The sequence below is a fragment of the Physeter macrocephalus genome, chromosome 20 (assembly GCF_002837175.3).
Source record: "Physeter macrocephalus isolate SW-GA chromosome 20, ASM283717v5, whole genome shotgun sequence".
Lineage (NCBI taxonomy): Eukaryota > Metazoa > Chordata > Mammalia > Artiodactyla > Physeteridae > Physeter > Physeter macrocephalus.
This window is the reverse complement of record NC_041233.1, coordinates 73,842,965-73,863,915: the sequence shown is the minus strand read 5'-3', so window position 1 is coordinate 73,863,915 and position 20,951 is coordinate 73,842,965. Positions and strand designations below refer to the sequence as shown.

General features: G+C 47.5%; 1 protein-coding gene across 9 annotated transcripts in view; it reads right to left on the bottom strand.

The window, feature by feature from the left end:
• The window catches only part of PLPP4 (phospholipid phosphatase 4), a 532,132-nt gene that overhangs the window by 207,763 nt on the left and 303,418 nt on the right, over window positions 1-20,951 (bottom strand). For 4 of the 9 annotated variants that reach the window (XM_055080900.1, XM_028481217.1, XM_028481216.1 and 1 more), the window contains exon 1: window positions 8,529-8,584. The exons of 4 other annotated variants lie outside the window; for them this stretch is intronic. In XM_055080900.1, the coding sequence (XP_054936875.1) occupies window positions 8,529-8,584 (56 nt within the window). Of the gene's footprint in view, window positions 1-8,528; window positions 8,665-20,951 lie in introns of those variants that run through there. One more of the 9 variants, XM_024121387.1, reaches the window with a different exon arrangement.

Below are 20,951 nucleotides of genomic sequence, written 5' to 3'. Positions count from 1 at the left end.
CTAAATCAATTTTTCTAATTATGTGTGAAAGTAATAAATGTTTACTGTAAAATAATTACACAACAAATGGTATAAAGAAAAAAGCAAATATTATATAATCCCATCAGCCTGAAATAACCACCATTAAGATTTTGTTGTTTATCTTTACAGGTATTTTCTTACAGACATAGATACAAATTGATTTTATTAACTACCACATTACAGTAGCTTTATGCATATTTATGTAACCTGCTTTTTATCACTTAACAGTTTATGGATATCCTCCAAGCTAACAAATAGTTATCTACATTATCTACAAAACTACTTTCAGTGGCTGCATTCGTTCATTGTAGCCCATAAAAAGCTTGTGCTAATCTATATGCAATGTATTTTATTGTTTTTAGATGCATATTTTGCACTTCTATGGAAATTGAAGATTTAAACAAGATTGGTTATTTGTATTTTTGTTAGTTCCCTGTTCTGTCCGCTGTCCTTATTATTATTTTTTTTTTGGAAAAGCTCTTTTCTTCTCATACTGATTGGTAAGAGTTCTCTGTATTTGAGAAGCATTAACTCTAAACTCTGGAAATTAGGACAACAGCATCACTTCTTGGGGTGGGGGGGCCGAAAAGATTAAGTCATCTAGGGTGTGACAAGTGCCTAGTACAAAGCTGGCACACTGTTAGTGATGAAACTTGTTTCCTTTAACCAAGATGGAGAAACAGGTCTATTAAAGGATACCTACACATACACACATATCAACCACTTCTCTTTCTCAATGGCTTCTTGGACAATTATTCAGAACACTTTCCCCAAACTTCCTAAATCCCAGTTCCAGGTTCATCGCTGCTGTGGCACTGAAAGCTACACTCATTATTATTATTACATTGGGACATTAGATATCTTTTATTGACCTGTATCTCGGCCTCCCCATAGGAAGGAAGAGAGATGGAGGAAGGAAAGGAGATTGGCTTAAACAACTACCATGTGTCACATATTACATACCTTCATCTTTAAGCCTCCTGGGCAGATATCTTGTCCCCACTTTACAGATGAGGAAGCCGAGGCACATCTTTATCATCAGCAGTCAGGATTTAACTCCAAAGCCCATGAGCTGACTTTGGTGCCACGCTGCCCACACTGCTGCAGAGTAGGGACCCAGTTCTAGGCATCCTCATGTCATTCACCAGGGCCACCACATACTTTACACAAAGTAACTGATCAACGAATGGAGACTAAAGCAGCATACAGACTGCAGCTCTCTTTCAGAATTTGAGACAGACAAAAAGAAGCCAAATCCTCTTTAAAAACCTCAGATGAGTAACCTAGCATTTCCACTCCTCAGGACATACGCCACAGGAATTACAAATATATTCATTCAAAACAAAAGCAGCATTATGCTTAATAGCCAAAACCATAAATAACCCAAATATCCATAAATGATATCCATAAAATGAGTAAATGAAGAGGTACCGTCATGCAATGACATGCTCTACGGCAAAGAAAATTAACAAACTGCAGCTATGCACGACATGGATGAGTCTCAAAAGAAGCTGGGCACAAAACCCAAAAAAGCCACAGAAAAAAGTACACACTGCATGATACCATCTACACGGAGTTCAAAACTGCTGTTAGAAGTCAGAGCGATGGAGACCCTCAGGGTGGCAGAAGGGGGCTCAGAGGGTGGAAGGTATTCTGGGCAGCTGTACAATTATGAATCATACACTTTTCTTTGTGTATATTATTTTTAGGTTGGACTAAAATGAAATTCCCGTTTCTGTAGGTCAAAACAGTCAAATATCAGCAATTTTATACGTTTCAAACTAATATTTCAATAAAAACACGTTTTATAAACCCTCTGGAGGGCTTCCCTGGTGGCGCAGTGGTTGAGAGTCCGCCTGCTGATGCAGGGGACGCGGGTTCGTGCCCCGGTCCGGGAGGATCCCACATGCCGCGGAGCGGCTGGGCCCGTGAGCCATGGCCGCTGGGCCTGCGCGTCCGGAGCCCGTGCTCCGCAACGGGAGAGGCCACAGCAGTGAGAGGCCCGCGTACCGCCGAAAAAAAAAAAAAAACCCTCTGGAAAAGGAGAAAGAAATATCTAGCATTGATTAGCAGACTGCACCCTCTCTGAAAACCAACCTAGATGCTCCTGCAGCTTCTGACCCTGTTTCTTACTCCTTTGTTTTTGCTGAAGACATAGTAACAACTTGTGCCTCACCCTGGCGGGACAATTTTTCACAGTCACATATTAAAAGACTGTGATGAAGCCGTCCCCCGGCTCCACAGACCCAGCCCCTCCCGGCATCCTGCTCACCCATCCCGGGCATCTCCAAGTCCTGTACGAATTCACTTCCTCACCGTGAACCAGTGTTTCTAATTCATCCACAGAACACTAAGATTGTAAGTTTTAAAGAAGCAATATTACTAAGATGATTTTCATATTTAAAAACACAATCACAGAAAAATAGAGGTACGGAGCTTTTCCGAGCCTTGTGTGGGTCATAAAAGGCATAATCTTTATAACTAACTGAGATAACTTTATCCAAAAGCTATGAAACTAATGATCTCCTTTTATGGTGTTACAAGCATTTATCTCCCTGTGGAAAAACATCAACAATTCTCAGAATTCTGGGTACAGCCGACTCATTTTACAGTGGCGAATAATATTTCAATCAGAAGGGTGCTCCATTTATCAGATAACAAGGCAGGCGCCTTCCCGGGAGGGGGGGACGTGCTGCGCATACTTGGCCCAGCATGCACCAGCTGGGGGCGGAGCGGGTGTCTGATGCAAGAACTGTCTGCACCGGGCTTCTAGCAGAACTCTGTATGATGAACACAGACTGCGAAGTAAATGATATGAACACAAACTCAGAAGTAAACGATGGGAACACAGCATTTTCCTTACACATTATCAAATGCTGTTAGGCTGATAACACTTCTGATTCAATGTCCTGGAATCACTGTTGTAAACGGCCAGCAATTTGTCACCACTGAGAAGCTACAGGGCTGAGATACCCCCTGCCACCTTCCATCAGACAGACAGCAGTCCATGCTGAGAAATGGGGGTACAGCTCACTGAATGAACTCATGGGAAGTTACATACCTCACTTTGGGGGGCTAAAAGGAATCATCTGAAATATATTTAAAGGAGTCTACTATTTTATAGAACTCCTGCAGTAAATCATTTGTAATAAGAGTATCGTTAGCTACCTATGGCATTTCTCTTTAGTGTATATTAAGGTTTCATCTTAATAAAAGGATAATAATAATCACATTACCATTTGTTGAGACTCTCTCGTTTAATACTTGCAAGGCTTACATCCATGGATGCAGTTAATACTCCTGTCGAACAGATGGAGAAGCACAGACTGAAGCAGGATAAATAATTTGCTAAAAGGCTCACACAGCTAAGGGGCAAAACCAGGATTCACGCCCCGGTAACCCAATGCCAGAGGCCATGACTGTGACCACTACGCTACACTGCCATCCTTCGACACTACATATAAATAACAGGAATTCACAAGAGCGGTTAGAAGACACCTAATTGCTGGTATATGTACTGTAGGCACTCACAGCACCTTATTTAATAAAACCCAATGAAGTAGGAACTATTCCTACTTCCCCCATGAAAAGACTGAGGTTCAGAGATTTTAGGCAACTTGCTAGTTAGTGGCAGAGCCAAAATCCAAACCCAGACCTTCCAGCTCCAAAGCCCAAGGTCTAACATTTACACTTTGCCTCAAACAACTCTCTCTTTCTAGAAAGGGAGCAAAATTATTACAGGTGTATTAGTTAGACATAACAGAACAGACGTTTGCTACTGGAGCTAATCAGTCCCCAAATGCAAAGAGTTTCCTTCTGTTCCACAGAGCTCACCTCCAATAGCAGCTGTCCTGCTGTTGGCATCTGGCAGCTCTGCCATCTCAACACAGAGCTCCACGCTCGCCATCAACAGAGAAGGACAATGACAGGCCGCTAAGCGGGAACGATGCTGCCTCCACCTGGGGGTGACACCTGTCACTCTTCCCATGTTCCCTATGGTCCCACCTAAAGGCAGGGCTTTGGGAACGTTAGTCTTCCGTGTAGCCAGAAAGGAGAAAAGAACTAGAGGCAACCCTTGACCACAGGAGGGTCTCAAGCTACTGTAAACTGCACATCGGTAGTTCCCAAACGTGGTGGAGAGAAGGATGACCTGTTGAAAATGCAGATTCCCGGGGCTCCACTCCATAGGTTGATCCAGGTAAGTCTGAACTGAGCCCCAGGTAATCCAGGTGCAGGCGGTCAGCAGACTGCCCTTCAGGAAGCCTTGCTCTGGATAGATGCAAAACACTCAGAGGTCTATAAACACAATCATCTGAGACTGAGTGCCCTCTGGGGAGCTCTCCCGAGGTGCCGACCACCCAAGGCCCAGGTGGGAGAGTGCGGAAGGCAAAGAAGACAGACATGCAGACTCCAGACGTGTAACCTGCACGGAAGGCGGAATAAACCGTGGGCTCCCGGAGAGCACAGAGGGGCCCAGCAGCGGCGGCAGAGATGTGCACGGTCACTCCCAGAAGGAAACAGGGCCTAGGTGCCCAAGGGAACTGCCGTTTCCCCCCACTGGGCATGTATCTGATCACGGTGCTTTTTTGTTTCAAACTTCCCAGGGCTCCCCAGTGAGTGCCTACAAGGGAACGTCCACGCTTCCTGACAGGGCACTGAGACCATCCACGTTCTTGTCCCAGGATCACTGCCTGCCCCTCTTACCACCCACACGTTGTGCTCAGGCCACACGTGGTGACCTGATCCCACCCAAAATGTGCCTCCAGGCTTCTGTTCCAGGACACTCTGTCTGCAGGAATGTCCTTGGGCCCGGGCGCTCTGCACCTACCATGCACTGCTCGAGACCCAGGTGAGTGAGGTCAGCTCTAAGCAACCTTCCCTGGCAGCTGTCCCCTCCTTGTCGTGCCTCCTTGGACTAATTAATTCCTCCAAGTAAAACTGAGCACTCTGCTCAACTACCCTAACCATCCCCCACCTAGAATCTTAAACTGGACTCTTAGGGGTAATGCAGAAAGATCTGTTAGCTACTGCTGGTATTCCAAAACTCCTCCTGACAGCCAAGGCCCTCGAGCAAGTCACCTGAACCGGCTAACGTGCCAAGTTTCCTTGTGTCTGTTTGGAATTACACACACTAAAGTTTACTAATGATAGAGAAAGAAAATTACTACAACTGCAGGCACCTAGAAGAGGCCAAATATGCATCTGCCGACTGGATGGGGAGGCAGGGGCATAACGACAGGTGCCTGGTGTGCTTGCTCTGCCAGGCTTCGAGCTTCTTGGAGGCGACAGGCCTTCAGTCTCCAACCATCCCCGGCACCTGCACAGGCCTCCTGCATAGGAAGAGCTCAAAGAAGGATGCTGGGTGGATCTGAGGTGAGGCAAACGCTGTTCCCTGAGCAGCCTGGCATCCTAAGCAGACTCCCAGCTCCTGGAAGGACATGTCAGACAGGGAGCCTCCAGGAACCACAGGGAGGGAGAGAGAAAAGGAGGGAGGGATGGAGGTACAGAGGGAGAGATTGAAGGCCCCAGGTCCTGCCCAGAGGCCCCTTTGCTCTTACTTAGGGACTGCGGGCAAGGCAGAGAGAAGGCGCACCCACGGCCTCCTTCCGTCCTGCTGCCACCCAAGACGCCAGCAGGGGTTCTCTGAGTGTTTCTGCACCTGCTAAAGCCAGCACTGGACCTCTAGGCCCACAAGCCTCCCAGCACTAAATTCAGCCTCAAAGCTACACATCAGAATTTGATTTTTCCTAAACATTGATTCCTCAAACCAATTTATTTCCTTTTAGGTTAAACTTTATGTGCCAGTCCTAATTTTCGTTACTAATTTTCTTCTCAGTGGTTTGAGCTTCTCAGCCAGGACCAAGTACTTCTCGGGTGCTCTATGGAGAGTGTCCCATGGAAAGCCTCCTCTTGGAATCCTGAATCATCAAACCTCAGCACTAAGCCTCATCTACAGACAGAGAACCAGTTCCTTAAGAGAACAAGGGAAAGCAGATATCCCTGTTACCTATGGATCCAAAAATGCATTGCATTAGCACTAACCTCAAATCTCTGGGAGCACGTGGGCACTGGGTGGAGTCTACTCTTATGCAGAGCAAATCTGATCAGAGAACAGGTGCATCCACAGATGATGTTCCCCCAGAGGCACAAGTTTGCAAAGACGTAAGGTATTCCCCCGCAAAAGATTATTTTCTTATCCTGAGAAGTAAAATAGCTATACCAAGCAGAACCAGATAGTATCAGCTAAACTGGACCCCACAGCAGAGCAACTGGATTCGGCTTGCCCAGAGGGACTTTCTAAGCCTACTGGAGTGAAGCCCTGCTACTGAGACCACCACCTTCATAAGCAGAGGGGAGTTCAAGCCACTGAAGCTTGCCATCAGACCAGCACCGGCAAAAGGAAGAATAAAACTCCCCCGAAAGTCAGCCTCTGTCATCTCGCCAGAAGCTTATCTGAGAAAACAAAGGGTCATCTGTATCTGTGTGCTCCAAACCGGTTCTTCCGGAAGTCGTTATCTGCCTGATGATAACAGCATCTGAGCTTCCAAGATTCCCAGGGAGTCCTGCACAGATACCAAAGCTGGTCTTTGCAGGTAAAAGAGCCACTGCTGAACTCACTGTTAATATTTCCAATTTGATATGAAACCAGGGGATCATCCAAAAATGCCATCAGTGCCCAAGAGTATCCCTTTGGGTGACAGCAGATCCCCCAGTAAGTAATTAATACAAAGGGGAAGTTTGGAGAAAAGAATATAAACTGCCTGGTTTTTACATAACATCCTTAGAGGAAGCAAGAAGCACATAAAATGACAATTATCAAAAATTCCTAAATCCACTGCGTAGACCATTCATTATATATTTGTAAACATCTCATAAATGTTTGGGGGATGTTTGAAGGCATACCTGAAAACAGTACAAATATTTACATATTATTGGACCCTTTTTTTATCTGACAGTTCCCAGCGGCAGTCAAAAGAGGCCGCCTCACTTTATTTCAGTATTTTACTCACACAAACATTCACCCAACAAATGGTAAATTCTACTGTGCACTGAACACTATTTTATCATTTCTATCACACAATAATTTAATGGGGCTTAGCCTATCTGCCAATTGGAAACTGTCCCCAAATGACCACAAGGCAAGTACTAGTTTTAATGTATATTCCAAAGGTAGAAAAATAGATTAAGAGGAGGGAAAAGTGTTTTCTGTTTTCCCAAGTGCATCAGGACACACCCGAAGTTCTCCTTCCTTCTCCCCACTGAGTAACACTAGTGTTTAGTCAGAAGCTAGGAGAGGGGTCTTTTCTGCATCTGGGGGAGCTCACGGCTTGTTCTGGTGGTACGAATAAACGCTCTAGATGAATTTCGCCCCGCGTAAAGAAAAACATGCAAGAAAGGGCATTTCTTTGTATGTGTATACCCTGGGCTGCACGGAATAGAAGTCATCTCACAGCCTCCCACCTGCCACCGACGACTCCGTATTCTGGGCAGAAATCCAGAGAGGGGCCTCCTGTTTGGAATAGCTCAGTGGGCTTTAAAAAAGAAAAAGTCAAATCCAGAAAGTTCATGCAACTTAAATATGCAAAATGTGTCTGAAAACAGCCATGGGCGCAGAAGGACAGAGAACCTGACCCCCTAATGGAGGGACAAGTGTAGATGTGGGTGCCTAGGTGACAGGAGATGACAGGAGGCTGTGAAGTGGGTCTGAGCTGGTGTTCTGGGCTTGGATCTGAAAGGCAGCGACACGACAGGGGCCGGGAGGCGGGCGGCGGGTCCTCGGGGCGCACTGGGGCTCAGACGTCTCTGAGCGAACCTGCGCCAGCGCCCCCTCCGAGACCGCTCTTTCCGGGCACCCGCTGCTCGGGGCCCCACCGGGCATTCCGCTGCTGCCCTAAGTGGACACGGACTCGGCACAGAGCTCCGGGCGTATGAAGCCCGCACCCCAGGCTGCGGCCCCGGACTTCCAAGCCTCCGCAGCAACAGTTTTCCAGCGGGAGAACTACCGCAAACGCCTCCAGGGAAAACGCTCACCCGGACCCGCGGCGCCAAAGCCAGGGACGCGCAGGCGGCGGGCAATGAGCGATGCGGCTAGGAGCGAAGGCTGCAAACGTCGGGCTCGGAAGATCACACACAAGGAGAAACTTCCCGAGGACGCCAACGAGGGTCGCGTCTGCGTCCAGGGAAGCAGCCAGAATCCCCCGGCAGGTGGTGCGGAGCCGGAGAAAGGCGCAGGCGAGGGGACCCGAGCGGCGGCCGGAGCCGCTCCCCGGCGCGACGCGGATGACGGGAACGGGTCTCAGCCTCGCGCACGCGGGTCCCTTCACGCCCAGAGTCCCAGGAGGGAGACCGGGAGGGTCTCTCTTGGTCCCCTAGGACACATCTCTAGCGCGGAGAGGGGCCCTCGAATCCAGGCCCCGGCGGGACGCAAACAAACTTGGGGCGCCGAGACGCTCGGTCCGTGGATCCCCGAGTCCGGGCGCCCCCGCCCGCGGCGCGCCACTACTTACACGAAGACCCCGAAAAGCAGGGCTCGGACCCCGATCTCGATGGCCAGTTCTCGCATGGTGCGGCCGGAGCAGCTCCCGCGGCGGCTGCGGCTGGTGCTGTCCGCGGCTCCCCCGCAGCTCGGCCGGCGCCGGCTCTCCAGACCCGGGGCGGCGAGGGAGGCGCGCTCCAGGCCGCGGGCGGGGGCGGGCGCCCGAGGGGCGGGCGGGCGGCGGGGAGGGCTCAGCCCAAACCTCCTGCCTGAGGCTCCGGGGCTCAGCGACGCCGCGCTGGCCGCCCCCGACGCTCCCGGCCCCTAGCGGAGGACGCCTCGGGGACTCCCCGCTCCCCTGCGCCGGGCACCGCCTCCGCGCCCTGAGCCCTCGCCGTGCGCTCGCGGCCAGGCGAGGGGAAGCCCGGGGAAGCCCGGCCGCTGCCACCGCCTCCCCTGCGCGCTCCCCGCCAGTGGGCGGCCCCTGGGCTCGGCGCCCGGGCAGCGCGCTCCCTGGGCTCTGCCTGCGTGCGGCCCCTCTGCGTCTCCTCGCTCGGCCTCGGACTCTCGCTCTCGGGGCTCTCGCTCCCTGGCACACGCACGCACGTGGGCAGCTAGTAGGAGAGCGCTTTGGGAATTCTCCCCGGCTGCAGACAGCCCTGGCACTCACTGTTCGTGCCAGCCAGCGCTCCCTCCCTTCCGTTTTCTGCCCTTCCTACATCTTTCTAACCTGGAATCATTTCTTTTTTTCCTAGGAAGTTCCCCCGAGATTACTCGCAGGCTCTGCTTTGCCCTCAGGAAGAGCCAGCCAGACTCCAGGGTCCTGGCACAGACTGAGCAAAGGTGAGCCTGACTCCTCGCCATGCCACCAGCGCCAGGCCAGAGGACCCCTCCCGCGCAGCCCCCAGCAGCTTTGGACCGCGCTGTGAAATGTGAGAAAAGAGACTGGCACCGTCCCTACCCGGCGGTCAGTGTCGCTCATCGCTGACACAGCACTGCCATCAGCACCTGAGGCAGCAGGGGCTGCAAGGAGGACCAGGAGCCTCATCCTCAGGGTTCAGAGTCAAAGGCCAGATCCTCACTGGTGACCTGAGGGTCGGGACCTCAAGCCAGAGCCCAGCGAGGGTTAGGCTTTGCTTTCCCATCACCTGTCAGGACCGTGTATATTTCTCAGAATTTGCACTTGTCTTTATTAATTTAAACCAAATGGACATTCAAGATGCAAAACTCATATTAACCATAACCATTAGGTTGTCTCTGGGGAGCCCAGATCTCTTCTGGGTCTTGTGAGCTGGGAAAATGGATTCGAATGTGGTTCCTGGGAATCAGGACCCATAGCTCAGCCTCGGACAAGAGGGAGACTAGGAAGAAAGAAGACCTTAGAGGAGGCCTTAGGCATCAGCAAAGGGCAAAGAGACCCTACCTCCAAAGGGACATATGATGGATCCACGATTCCTGAGCCAAGACATCTCAGGGTCTAGGAAAGAGAGGCAGACAGATGAGGAACAATCCTGGCTCTGTGTGGAAGGGACTCCATCCCGGAAGCCCCAGAGGCAGGAACTGTATCTAGTTAGCTTGTCACTGTATACACAATGCCTGGCACACTGTGCTTGGTAAGTATTCGGTGAATGAATGAATGAATGAATGAATGACTAATCAGTCACGTGGGGTGTCAGATGTGGATAGATTAGGAAGGACTTGGAGGAAGGGGGTGTGGGTCTGTCTCCTCTGTGCCTTGGGCCCTACAACTACCCTGGACACAACTGGACTGGGTTGTGGTGTAGGAGAGCCCATAGTAACTCAGTGAACTCTAATGACCCAGATCCGAGACTGTCAGGTGGCCAGATTCCAGATTACTAACAAGAGCCTACGATATTAACACATCACTTACCTATAAGCATCAACGGAGCACAGCCTCTGCAAAGCCATGTGTTGGGTGTTAGGATTCATAATCCAAATCTGCCCTCAAGGAGATAGGCAGACAAGGAACCATGAAGAAACATTAAGGAACTATGCAAAGCAGTACCAATCAGTCCCAAAGGAGTGCTTCAGAAAACTGGATCACTCAGAGATCAGGGTTGGAGTCATTCCCTTGGTCTGGGGTGGCCAGAGCACAAAGCCTTGTCAAGGACAGTTGGTTCTTAAAAGGCAAAGGAAATTCCAAGTGAGGGCAAGAGCACGAGTAGGTGCAGGGGGCAGAAGATGGAAGGGGTTTGGAGGGCAGAGTGGATTGACCTCGTGGCAGAGCTGAAGGGTGGACCAAGGTTAAATTCATGGTGGAGACCTAATTGTGTTGGTCCTGCCCACCAGGGATTGTTATCAAGATCACAGAATCCGGGACTTCCCTGGTGGCGCAGTGGTTGGGAATCCACCTGCCAATGCAGGGGACACGGGTTCGAGCCCTAGTCTGGGAGGATCCCACATGCCGCGGAGCAACTAAGCCCGTGCGCCACGGCTGCTAAGCCTGCACTCTAGAGCCCACGAGCCACAACTACTGAGGCCGTGCACCTAGAGCCCGTGCTCAGCAACAAGAGAAGCCACCACAATGAGAGGTCCGGCACTGCAGCGAAGAGTAGCCCCTGCTCAACGCAACTAGAGAAGGCCCGTGTGCAGCAACGAAGACCCAATGCAACCAAAAGTAAATAAATAAAATTGATTCTTTAAAAAAAAAAAAAAAAAAGGGCTTCCCTGGTGGCGCAGTGATTGAGAGTCCGCCTGCCGATGCAGGGGACGCGGGTTCGTGCCCCGGTCCGGGAAGATCCCACATGCCACAGAGCGGCTGGGCCCGTGAGCCATGGCCGCTGAGCCTGCGCGTCTGGAGCCTGTGCTCCGCAGCGGGAGAGGCCACAGCAGTGAGAGGCCCGCGTACCGCAAGAAAAAAAAAAAAAAAAAAAAAAAAAAATCACAGAATTAGAATCTTTGTGCAACATTTTCTTGATCATTTCTTGCTTGTATTAGAGATGCCTAGAGAAGGAGTTTGAAAGGGCATGTGACCTCACTGCTGCCATCATCAAGTGACTTTGAAACACAGATCTAAAGAGCTGCCCAGTTCAACTCCTCATCTGATGCTTGAACCAATTCTGTGCTCTCCCCACAACGTGGTCATCCTGTACGTATTGGAAATCCTGCCACTGATAAAGAATTCACCCCTTGAGGGAGCTTGTACCCTCTTCAGACAGCTCTGTTGAAATCTCTTCCTTATAGGGAATTAGAACAAAACGCCGTCCTGTAACTTATATCAATGCATCAGTCCTGCCCCACCTGCTCCCACCCCCTGCCTGCTAGCTGCACAGAACTGATACAGTCAGAACTTCTGGGGTGCCAGGGAACAGATGGCTCGACCCAAATTCATTTAAAAAAAAAAAAAAAGAAGAAGAAGAGGAAGAATTTGAAAGTTCAGGGGAAGATCAAGCTTCGGGCACAGCTGGATTCAGGATCTAAGCAATGTCACCAGGACCTGATTCTTTCTACCTCTGCTCTGTCTGCACTGCATTGGCTTCAGTCTTGGGTTCCTGGTAGTTACAAGATGATTCCCAGAAATCCAGCTTTCTATGCTCTCAGGATCAAATTGAACGGGAAAGACCTCTATCTTGATGCCAGCAGGCCCAACAAAAGTGTCATTGAATGTCATTGGCACTGCCCAGCCCTGAAGCGATCACCATGGTCTGGGTATCATGATGGCTTGACTGTCTCAGGCCTGGGTCACATGCTTCATCCCTAAGCTGGGAGTGGAAACTTCACCCAGTGCCCCTGAGCTGAGAATGGAAGAAAGTGGACCCACAAATACAGGGCTGATGCTTTGGAGGAGGGAAAATGTTTGAGGTAGAGCAAACCAACATAGGCCAGGATACCCGCTTCCATGCCACAACCGTGCAGATTGCAGAAAACTAGCGTGTTTCCCTGAGTTCTTGTCCTGTCCCTCAGTCTTTAACCAGTAGAAGAGTTATCCACGATAAGGCTGCCCTGCCTTTGCTTTGTCATGCAGACTTACAGAACTGCCTTTAAACAAAGCTTCGATGTCACCCAGAGGCTCCTCTTCAGCTGCCGGGTCTCTTCCATCTCCACACCTTTTGGCAACTCTGTCATCTGCTCTAATAATCCCCTTTCTTGTTTACCGAAGTCAGCTGTCAAGGGAAAGCTCTAGCCTTGTTCATTACATAAACCTGGATCAGGATATTCTGTGGTGTGTCTGTCTGTCCATCTCTCTCTCTTTCTCTCACAGAGAATTTATTATTTAAGCCAGGTCCCTCTTGAAGGGCAGTCCCCGTGAAAGGGACTAAAGATGCCATCCTCGGTGTCCCAAATCCCACAAAGCGGGAGGCCACTACCATGGGTGTGGGGTGGCCAGCTCCAGCAGCTGTCTAGCTGTGAACATGTGCCAGAGAGAAGAGACCTTCAAAGTGCCATGATGCTGCAGCAGCACATGCATGAGTGGACAAGCGAGTGAAGTAAAGCAGGTTACATAGAGCAATCCAGCCAGGTGCCCAGCTTGGCAGACCCTGCTGGGTCTTCAGAAGACTCCCATGGAACGTGATGAGTTCTCTAGAGAAGGAAGCATGGGTCAGAGGCTCTAGCAGTCTCAGAAACGTTCTATCATAAGAAATAAACAGGCCAATCCCTTACCAAGATAAAGTGAGCACCGTAACTGTAAAATGTGAGACTGACCTTTGAAAAATCACTTCAGAATGTAGACACTCGAATGGGTGCAGCTCCCCTCAATGCCTCTGTGGCTGCACACATTTTCAAAGTGCCACCTGGGGAAAATCTCTCATATTTCATATTGAGCTGATGGGCATGCCAAGAAAACCACCCTCATCCCTTCGTAGTCATGCCTCTGCTGTTGGATTTTTTTCTTTAAATTCCCAAACGGTATTGTTCAGTATGATGATCCCGTACTGATCAGATTTTTGGCTATTTCTAAAAACCAAAGCCACTTTCAGAAAACACAAATTTGCAACAATTTCTTATAATGTCATTTCCAAAAGTTATACTTTGTATCTCAATGATACCCGCCTAGCTGCTCTAAGAGTGTGGCCTGGAAACAGGTAGCCAGCGTGGTGATCCTTCCCTATGGAGACCCACACATCCAGGCATTCCACTGTGGTTGCCTGGTATGAACTTGCTGATGTGCCTGAAACACCAGGGATCAAAGAGGAATTTCAGAAGAGGTCACCAAGTTCAACTTGGTTCATGAATATCTTCCACAAGGGTGTCAATAAATATCTGTCTGCTTGAACACCTCAAGGGATGAGGAACTCACTCGCTGCTCATTCCATCTCTGGAGAGACCTATTGTCATTGACGCTGGAGTAGAAACAGACTTGCCTGTAGCCTACATCCATGGCTCCAAACTGTGCTTTGGGGACCACACAGAATATATTCAATGCCTATTCTTCTATGTGATGGCTCTTTAATTATTCTACAAGTGGAAAGGAACAGAGATAGAGATAAGAATGGAGGGAGAGACAGAGAGGAAGAGAGACAGTAGGTCTTCTCTTTTCCAAGTTAAATATTCTCAGTTCTTTCACCTTCTGGTAGTAATATTTATAAGACCTCTGAGGATATAGCACTGCACACCCAACACTGAAGAGCATTAAGCCAAATTCCACATAATAAAAGGTAATTTTCCTACTTCCTGGAAAGAGAGAAAGCACACTGAAAGTGATTTAACCCTTTAATATCTTCAGAGTAGTTGTTAGGCCATCAAAGGAGAAAATGTATGAATTAATGAAGTCTTCAGGGAAAAACGTTACTTCAGTTCTTAGAAAGCTTTAAAAGTTAGAAACTTTCTTTGTTAGCAGGATTTTGTCTCTTATTTTCAAATTTATCATGTGAAAAGTCAGAGTAACACTACCTTTACTTTGTCCAAAAAGAAATCTTTGTAAGGGAGCCACCAACAGGATTCTTATTGCCATAGATGCTCTGTCACAAATTAGAATCTTGGAATATTAGTGCAAAAGGGAAAACAATTAAAGATTAAGAAGTCGTAGCACACAGCTAGTTCTGCCCCTTCGCTTGTGGGTGGTCCAGGGCCTTGCCGAGACCCCCTCAGGGAGTCGGGCAGGACCAGGAGCGGAACCGGAAGCCAAGTTCCCTCATTCACAGTCCTGTGCTTTTTCATGGCACCTAGCTGCATCTTGGGTGAAATCTGACTGTTATTTTGATTTGTGTTTCCCTGATGGCTAATGATGTTGAGCATCTTTTCATGTGAGTTTTGGCCATTCTTTCATCTTCTTTTGTGAAGTATCTCTGCATGTTTGTTGCCTATTTTTAAATTGGATTTTTCGTTTTTATTATTGATTTGAAGGAGCTTTTAATATATTCTGAACCCTAATCCTTTCTTAGACATATTACAAATATCTCCTACCTGTGCCTTAACTTTTCATTTTCTTTACAGTACCTTTCGAAGAGCACTCATTTTTAATTTTGATGAAGTCCAACTTATCAATTTCCTCTTTTATGGTTGTTCATTTGCCTGCTCCACATCTGTGAAGATTTTCCCCTATGTTTTCTTCTAGAAGCTCTATAATGTTAGCTTTTACATTTAGGTCTATGTTATGTCTCAAATTAATTTTTGCATGTGGTATAAAGTAGGGGCTGAGGTTCTTTTTTTCATAAGGATATCCGGTTACTCAGCATTGCTTGTTAAGAATACTATCTTTTCAGGTTGAATTACATTGACAGCTTTGTCAAAAACTGACAATTTGTATCGGTCCCCTCGATTCTTTTCATTTTCTCCACCCATCTCTTCGGGGTCCTGCTCTGTACTAGCCAACACCAGGGGACTTGTACCAATGTTCATTACAGCTTTATGCATGATAACCAAATATTGGAACCAGCCAAATGCTTATTAACAGGAAATGGATAAATGGTGGCATATTCATACAATGAAATACCACTAAGTGATAAAAAGGAATGAGCTACTGATACATGCAAACACATGAATACATCTGAAAAACATATTCTGAGCAAAAGAAACCAGACATAAAAGAGAACATACCATATGATTCTGTTTCTATGAGCCTCTAGAACAGGAAAACTGGGCTATGGTGATAGAGAGGGAAACGGTGGTTTCCTCTGGATGGTGACGAGAAAGTGGCACAGGGGAACTTCCTGAGGTATTAAAATATTCTATGCTTAATTGGGATGCTGTTCACATGGGTACATACATTTGTCAGTATTCATCCAACTGTATATTTTAAATCTATGTATTTAATTGTGTGTAAGTTATATCTTAACTTTTTTTAAAAAAAGAGGGAAAACAAAGGAAAAAATTAGGTCACAGGATGCGGAGAAAATTCTCAGTGGGATCCCCCAAGCAAACAATGCCAACTCCTCAGTTCGTCTAAGTATTCTGACTGCAATGGGGTCAGACGCACTCGGCACAACTGCCATGGTTGTCTTGCAGAGACCCAAACGGAAAGGTCTTCTTTTTCATATGTCAATTTGCTGTTTACAACACACACTCCCATGCATTACCTCCTTTGATCCTCACCACAAGATCACACGTGGAAGAAAAGTTTTTATTATTATTATTATCTCCACCACTTTTTTTAGAAGATAAAGCTTGTGGTTGTGTGGCTTACCCAGACCACCTAGATGGTCAGTTGTAGAGCCGAACTAAAGGGCAAGTCTTCCAGTAACAGGCTCCACATCCTTTCCCGCATGCCAAGGCCCCTGGCCCTCACCATCCAAGTGGGGATTGATGGGATGCCTGGAGAGCAGAAATGGAACACAGGGCCGGTGCCCGGCAAAGGCAGGAAGGCTGCCTGGGGCAGGATATTGGAGAGTGAGCACAGGGGTTGGTGACAGGAAGGAAGGGCTGACAAGGCCCACCTTCACCTGCTCTGTAGTTTGGCGTATATGTCCTCAGAGAACCTCAAACACACCAGGAACTCAGAACATGCCTGTAACTGAAACCACTTCACCAAATCTTCCAGGCCAGCAGGGTGAATCAATTATGATTCCTCTAGTAGCAACTGATAGAAAACCCAACTCAAATTGACCTGGACAATGACCAGAGGGGAATGCTGGGTTCAGGCTGCCTTTTGCACATCACTCAATATTGCTTCTCTGTTGTCTTCATACTCAGATTTGTTCTCTCCTTGTTGGGCAGCTCCATCTTACAGCCTCTAGGTTCAAGTTCAGCAAAGAAAAAAAATATGGCTGTGTGTATTTGTTTTCCAATAGTTCTTGCCAAAGTCCTGAGATTTGCTCTGATTAGACCAGCCTGGGTCATGGGTCATGATGGTGGGGGACTACGCTTGGGATAACTCTGGGTCATAAAATCACCCCTTAAACCAAGAGGAACAAGAGTGGAAAACGGGTAGAACCTTGAGCTAAAGTCAGTTACTACAGCCAAAGAAGGGTGAATGGATATCGAGAAGGCAAATTTCAAATACCCACCATGCAATAAGATTCCCACCACATAGATCTCACTAGAAGGAATCTCCAATAGGACAGGATCTTTTCCATGCTCACTGCTATGTCCCCTAGAAAAATACTGGCACATAGTAGGTACTCAGTAAATAGTGATATTTATCATACAAATGAATAAATGAGCGAAACTCAATCTTTCAGAGAAGCTGCTAAGTATGATATCACACGGTTTGGTTTTGCTCATCACTTCCTTGGCCCAAACTAGGATTTCAGGAAAGAGTTGGGTGCAGAGCCACCTCCAGCAGCTATGCCTGTTTGTGTTACGTCCATCTGCCGGAAAGTCCATTTGCCACTTGAGCTTAAAGCAGACAACACGTGTCTTTTCTATCATGGTACAAGTGACATTGATGAGTTTCACAAGTTAATATACATATTAAGACTGCATCTTGAAAAAAAAAAAAAGACTGCATCTTGGAGCCCAACTTCTAAAGAAATCTTTCCACCCTTTGTGTCCTTCGTTCTTCCTCAAAGAGCTTAAGGAGACCCCACTGCAAGGGATAATGTGTGTAGAGCAGCAGTGGACAGATATGCACACATCTTGGCACAGGGGCCCCAAACAGCACTGCCAGTGACCAACAGCACAGGCTTCTGGATTTCCAAAAGCTATTACCCTGTAGGTGTACAGCCTTTGCAGAGATGGAACTGGGAATAAAGGTTGCGCTACCTGACTTGCTACTCACCAACTTCTCCAAATATGGCTCCCAAGGCCATGGAGTTCTCTAATCATAATGTATGGGATTTCAAGAATAACATGAAAACCCCATATTGTTTGTAAAGTTTGGAATATGTGTTTATTTTTCTGAGAAGAGGGTTCATAATTTTTATCTGATTCTCGGAAAGCTTCATAAGAAAAAAAATTCAAGAACCTCTGCTTTAGTAATTATCAGATCAAATCACCTATGACCCTGGTAAGCTTTGATTAGCAGCAACTCCAGCCTTGTGCCCCAGAGGCATTAAACAGCTTCTTTTTTAATGATTCCAATTGGAGAACAAAGATTTTCTCTCATGGTCAGCCTCGGAATCAGGTCCACCTGGGCATCTGATGTACCCAACCTACCTTTGGATAGGCTGAGGGTCCCTGAACATGAGGAAGGAGGAGTGAAGTGGCCTGGGGTGGAGCTGTGTATTCCACCCAGGGTGTCCCTGAAGGCTGACATTTCAAAACTTCTATAACTAGGGCTCTCTTCCCAAAAGGCATGACCCACCTTCGCAGGATAGGTGTCCTCAGGGCTTTGTCCTGTGCCATCCACACTTTCTTGCCTAACCTTCTCCATTAAGACCTTAGAGGCATTTATACAGGATTCCCAAGACTGGGTCAGGATAAGGATAACCAGTCCAAAAGAACTGGCATTTGATGACCAGCTGCCAATGACCACTATCTGGAAGTCTCTTGACTCAGGGATAGTGGATGTCTATCGTCTTTCTACCCAGCATCAATCTGTCCTTCTTATGCTAGTAGTCCTTCATTTTTTTCTGGGGACAACTGTGGTGTAAGAGCCTAAAATTAAGATCCAATATTATGTACTGTCTGGACACCTGGTGAAACCAGGAGGGCTTCAAATGGCCTGATTGCTAATTTCCCTCCCTGCTCTGTTCTTGTGGATAAGGCCCCTAGACAATGACCTCCTTGTCACTCAGGAACCAGGCATACACCTGGTTCAGTGCCAGGTTTATCCCAAGTGCCAGGTTTCAGTTCCCTACCAACCTGCAAAATTATTCGAAGAGGCCACATCTTCCCATGGAAACTGGGGGTCACTCCAATTGTTCATGCTATTCCTGGGTGCAACCCTCATGTAGCCCTGTGTGCCATGCACTGTCCTCCTTCCTGGGACTATGAGTGCATGTCACTACTAAACCACTGTCTACCTCACCTGTCCAGTGCCAGGGGTCATGTGTCCTATGTTGGCCATCCCTATAACCCCAGGTCAGGAACCCCTCCCTCACCAAAGAGGGGAATAGGAGGTGATTAAGACAATCAGCATCTCCACCCTCACATCTTGTGCTTCCAGTAAAGCTGACCTCACCCTGGCCACAAAGATGTGCATTTCACTCAGGCCTGGCCAATCAGAGTATACATTCTTTTGGCCACAGTGATTGGTCAGGGATGGACACATGACCTGGTTAGAACCAATGAGATACAATGCAACATCTCCTCCCACTGCTGAGAAAGGCACTTTTCTTCTTGCTTCAACTTAGACCTTGGAGGAGGTGGGACTGGAGCTGGCCCCTTTCACCACAAAGATCCTGAGAATTACGCTAGTATGGAGGAGAAAAGGGGTAAGATTTAGAGAGATCAGGCCCCACTGACATTGTAAGAGGTCCTGGGGGAAGTTAGGCCTAAAGCTACTAATACTTGAACTCCCCAGTTCTCTAACCCACATCATTCCTGGTTTTGGTTAAGACAGTTTGATTAGGATTTTTCTCTGTCATCGAGACCTCACTGAATCATTAAAATCTCTTATATCAATCACAGAGTGTTTGCCAAATATCTACCATGTGCCAAGCACTGTTGAGGGATATGTGGGGGACAAAGAGGTATAGGGGCTACAAAAGTTTAGTGAGCAAGATCAACTCCCATGAAGCAAAAAGCCAATGACTAAGGGTTACATTCAATGGCACCAGCACTGGCAAGGATAGCTGAGAGTGGCTATTCTGTCCATCCATCAGCCGTAGCATAAAATTCCATTCCAGAATGACTCCCCCCTCTCTCCTTAGCCTCTAGCGATCCACGTGCATGGCCAGGAACTGTCAGCAAGGGACAGTAGGAGAGAGTGATATCACCAGGACAAAGCTGGCCCCTTCCCACTTTACCTGAAGCTTACCTCATTCAATTCACAGGTCTGTTTTTTTTTTTTTTTTTTTTTCGTTACGCGGGCCTCTCACTGCTGCGGCCTCTCCCGCTGTGGAGCACAGGCTCCAGACGCGCAGGCCCAGCGGCCATGGCTCACGGGCCAAGCCGCTCCACGGCACGCGGGATCCTCCAGGACGGACGCACGAACCCATGTCCCCTGCATCGGCAGGCAGACTCCCAACCACTGTGCCACCAGAGAAGCCCCACAGGTCTGTTTTATAACTTTCCAGGACACAAGATGTTCTGACACTTGAGTAATCAGTGATATTCACAATGTTCTCCCCTTCTCCATGCCAAGAGTGCTAGTGAGAATGGGTGCCATATCTCCCCTCTTCCCAACCTTTGTCCAAGTAGTTAGGTAACAGCCCTCCCTCCCTTTTAAGTTCATCATCAGTAGATCTAGAAAACAACAACATCCTTAATCTACACAGAGAGAAAGCAAAATAGAGATGCCAACAACCCAGAAGAGTTTCTTTGGTTTTGTCCTGGTGAGTTGAAGCAGAAGGTTAATAATAGGACAAAGTCTCAGTGGTCCCACAAGGCAGGGCAGCCAGATATCCCTTTAATCACTGTTAACAATATTAACAAATTGAAGGATAAAAACCATATGATCATCTCAATAGATGCAGAAAAAGCTTTCAACAAAATTCAACACCCATTTATGATAAAAACTCTCCAGAAACTAGGCATAGAGGGAACCTACCTCAACATAATGAAGGCCTTATATGACAAACCCACAGCCAACATCATTCTCGATGGTGAAAAACTGAAAGCATTTCCTCTAAGATTAGGAAAAAGAAAAGGTTGCCCACTCTCACCACTATTATTCAACATAGTTTTGGAAGTTTTAGCCACAGCAATCAGAGAAGAAAAAGAAATAAAAGGAATCCAAATCAGAAAAGAAGAAGTAAAACTGTCACTGTATGCAGATGACATGACACTATACATAGAGAATCCTAAAGATGCTACCAGAAGACTACTAGAGCTAATCAAAGAATTTGGTAGAGTAGCAGGAAACAAAATTAATGCACAGAAATCTCTTGCATTCCTATACACTAATAATGAAAAATCTGAAAGAGAAATTAAGCAAACACTCCCATTTACCACTGCAACAAAAAGAATAAAATACCTAGGAATAAACCTACCTAAGGAGAAAAAAGACCTG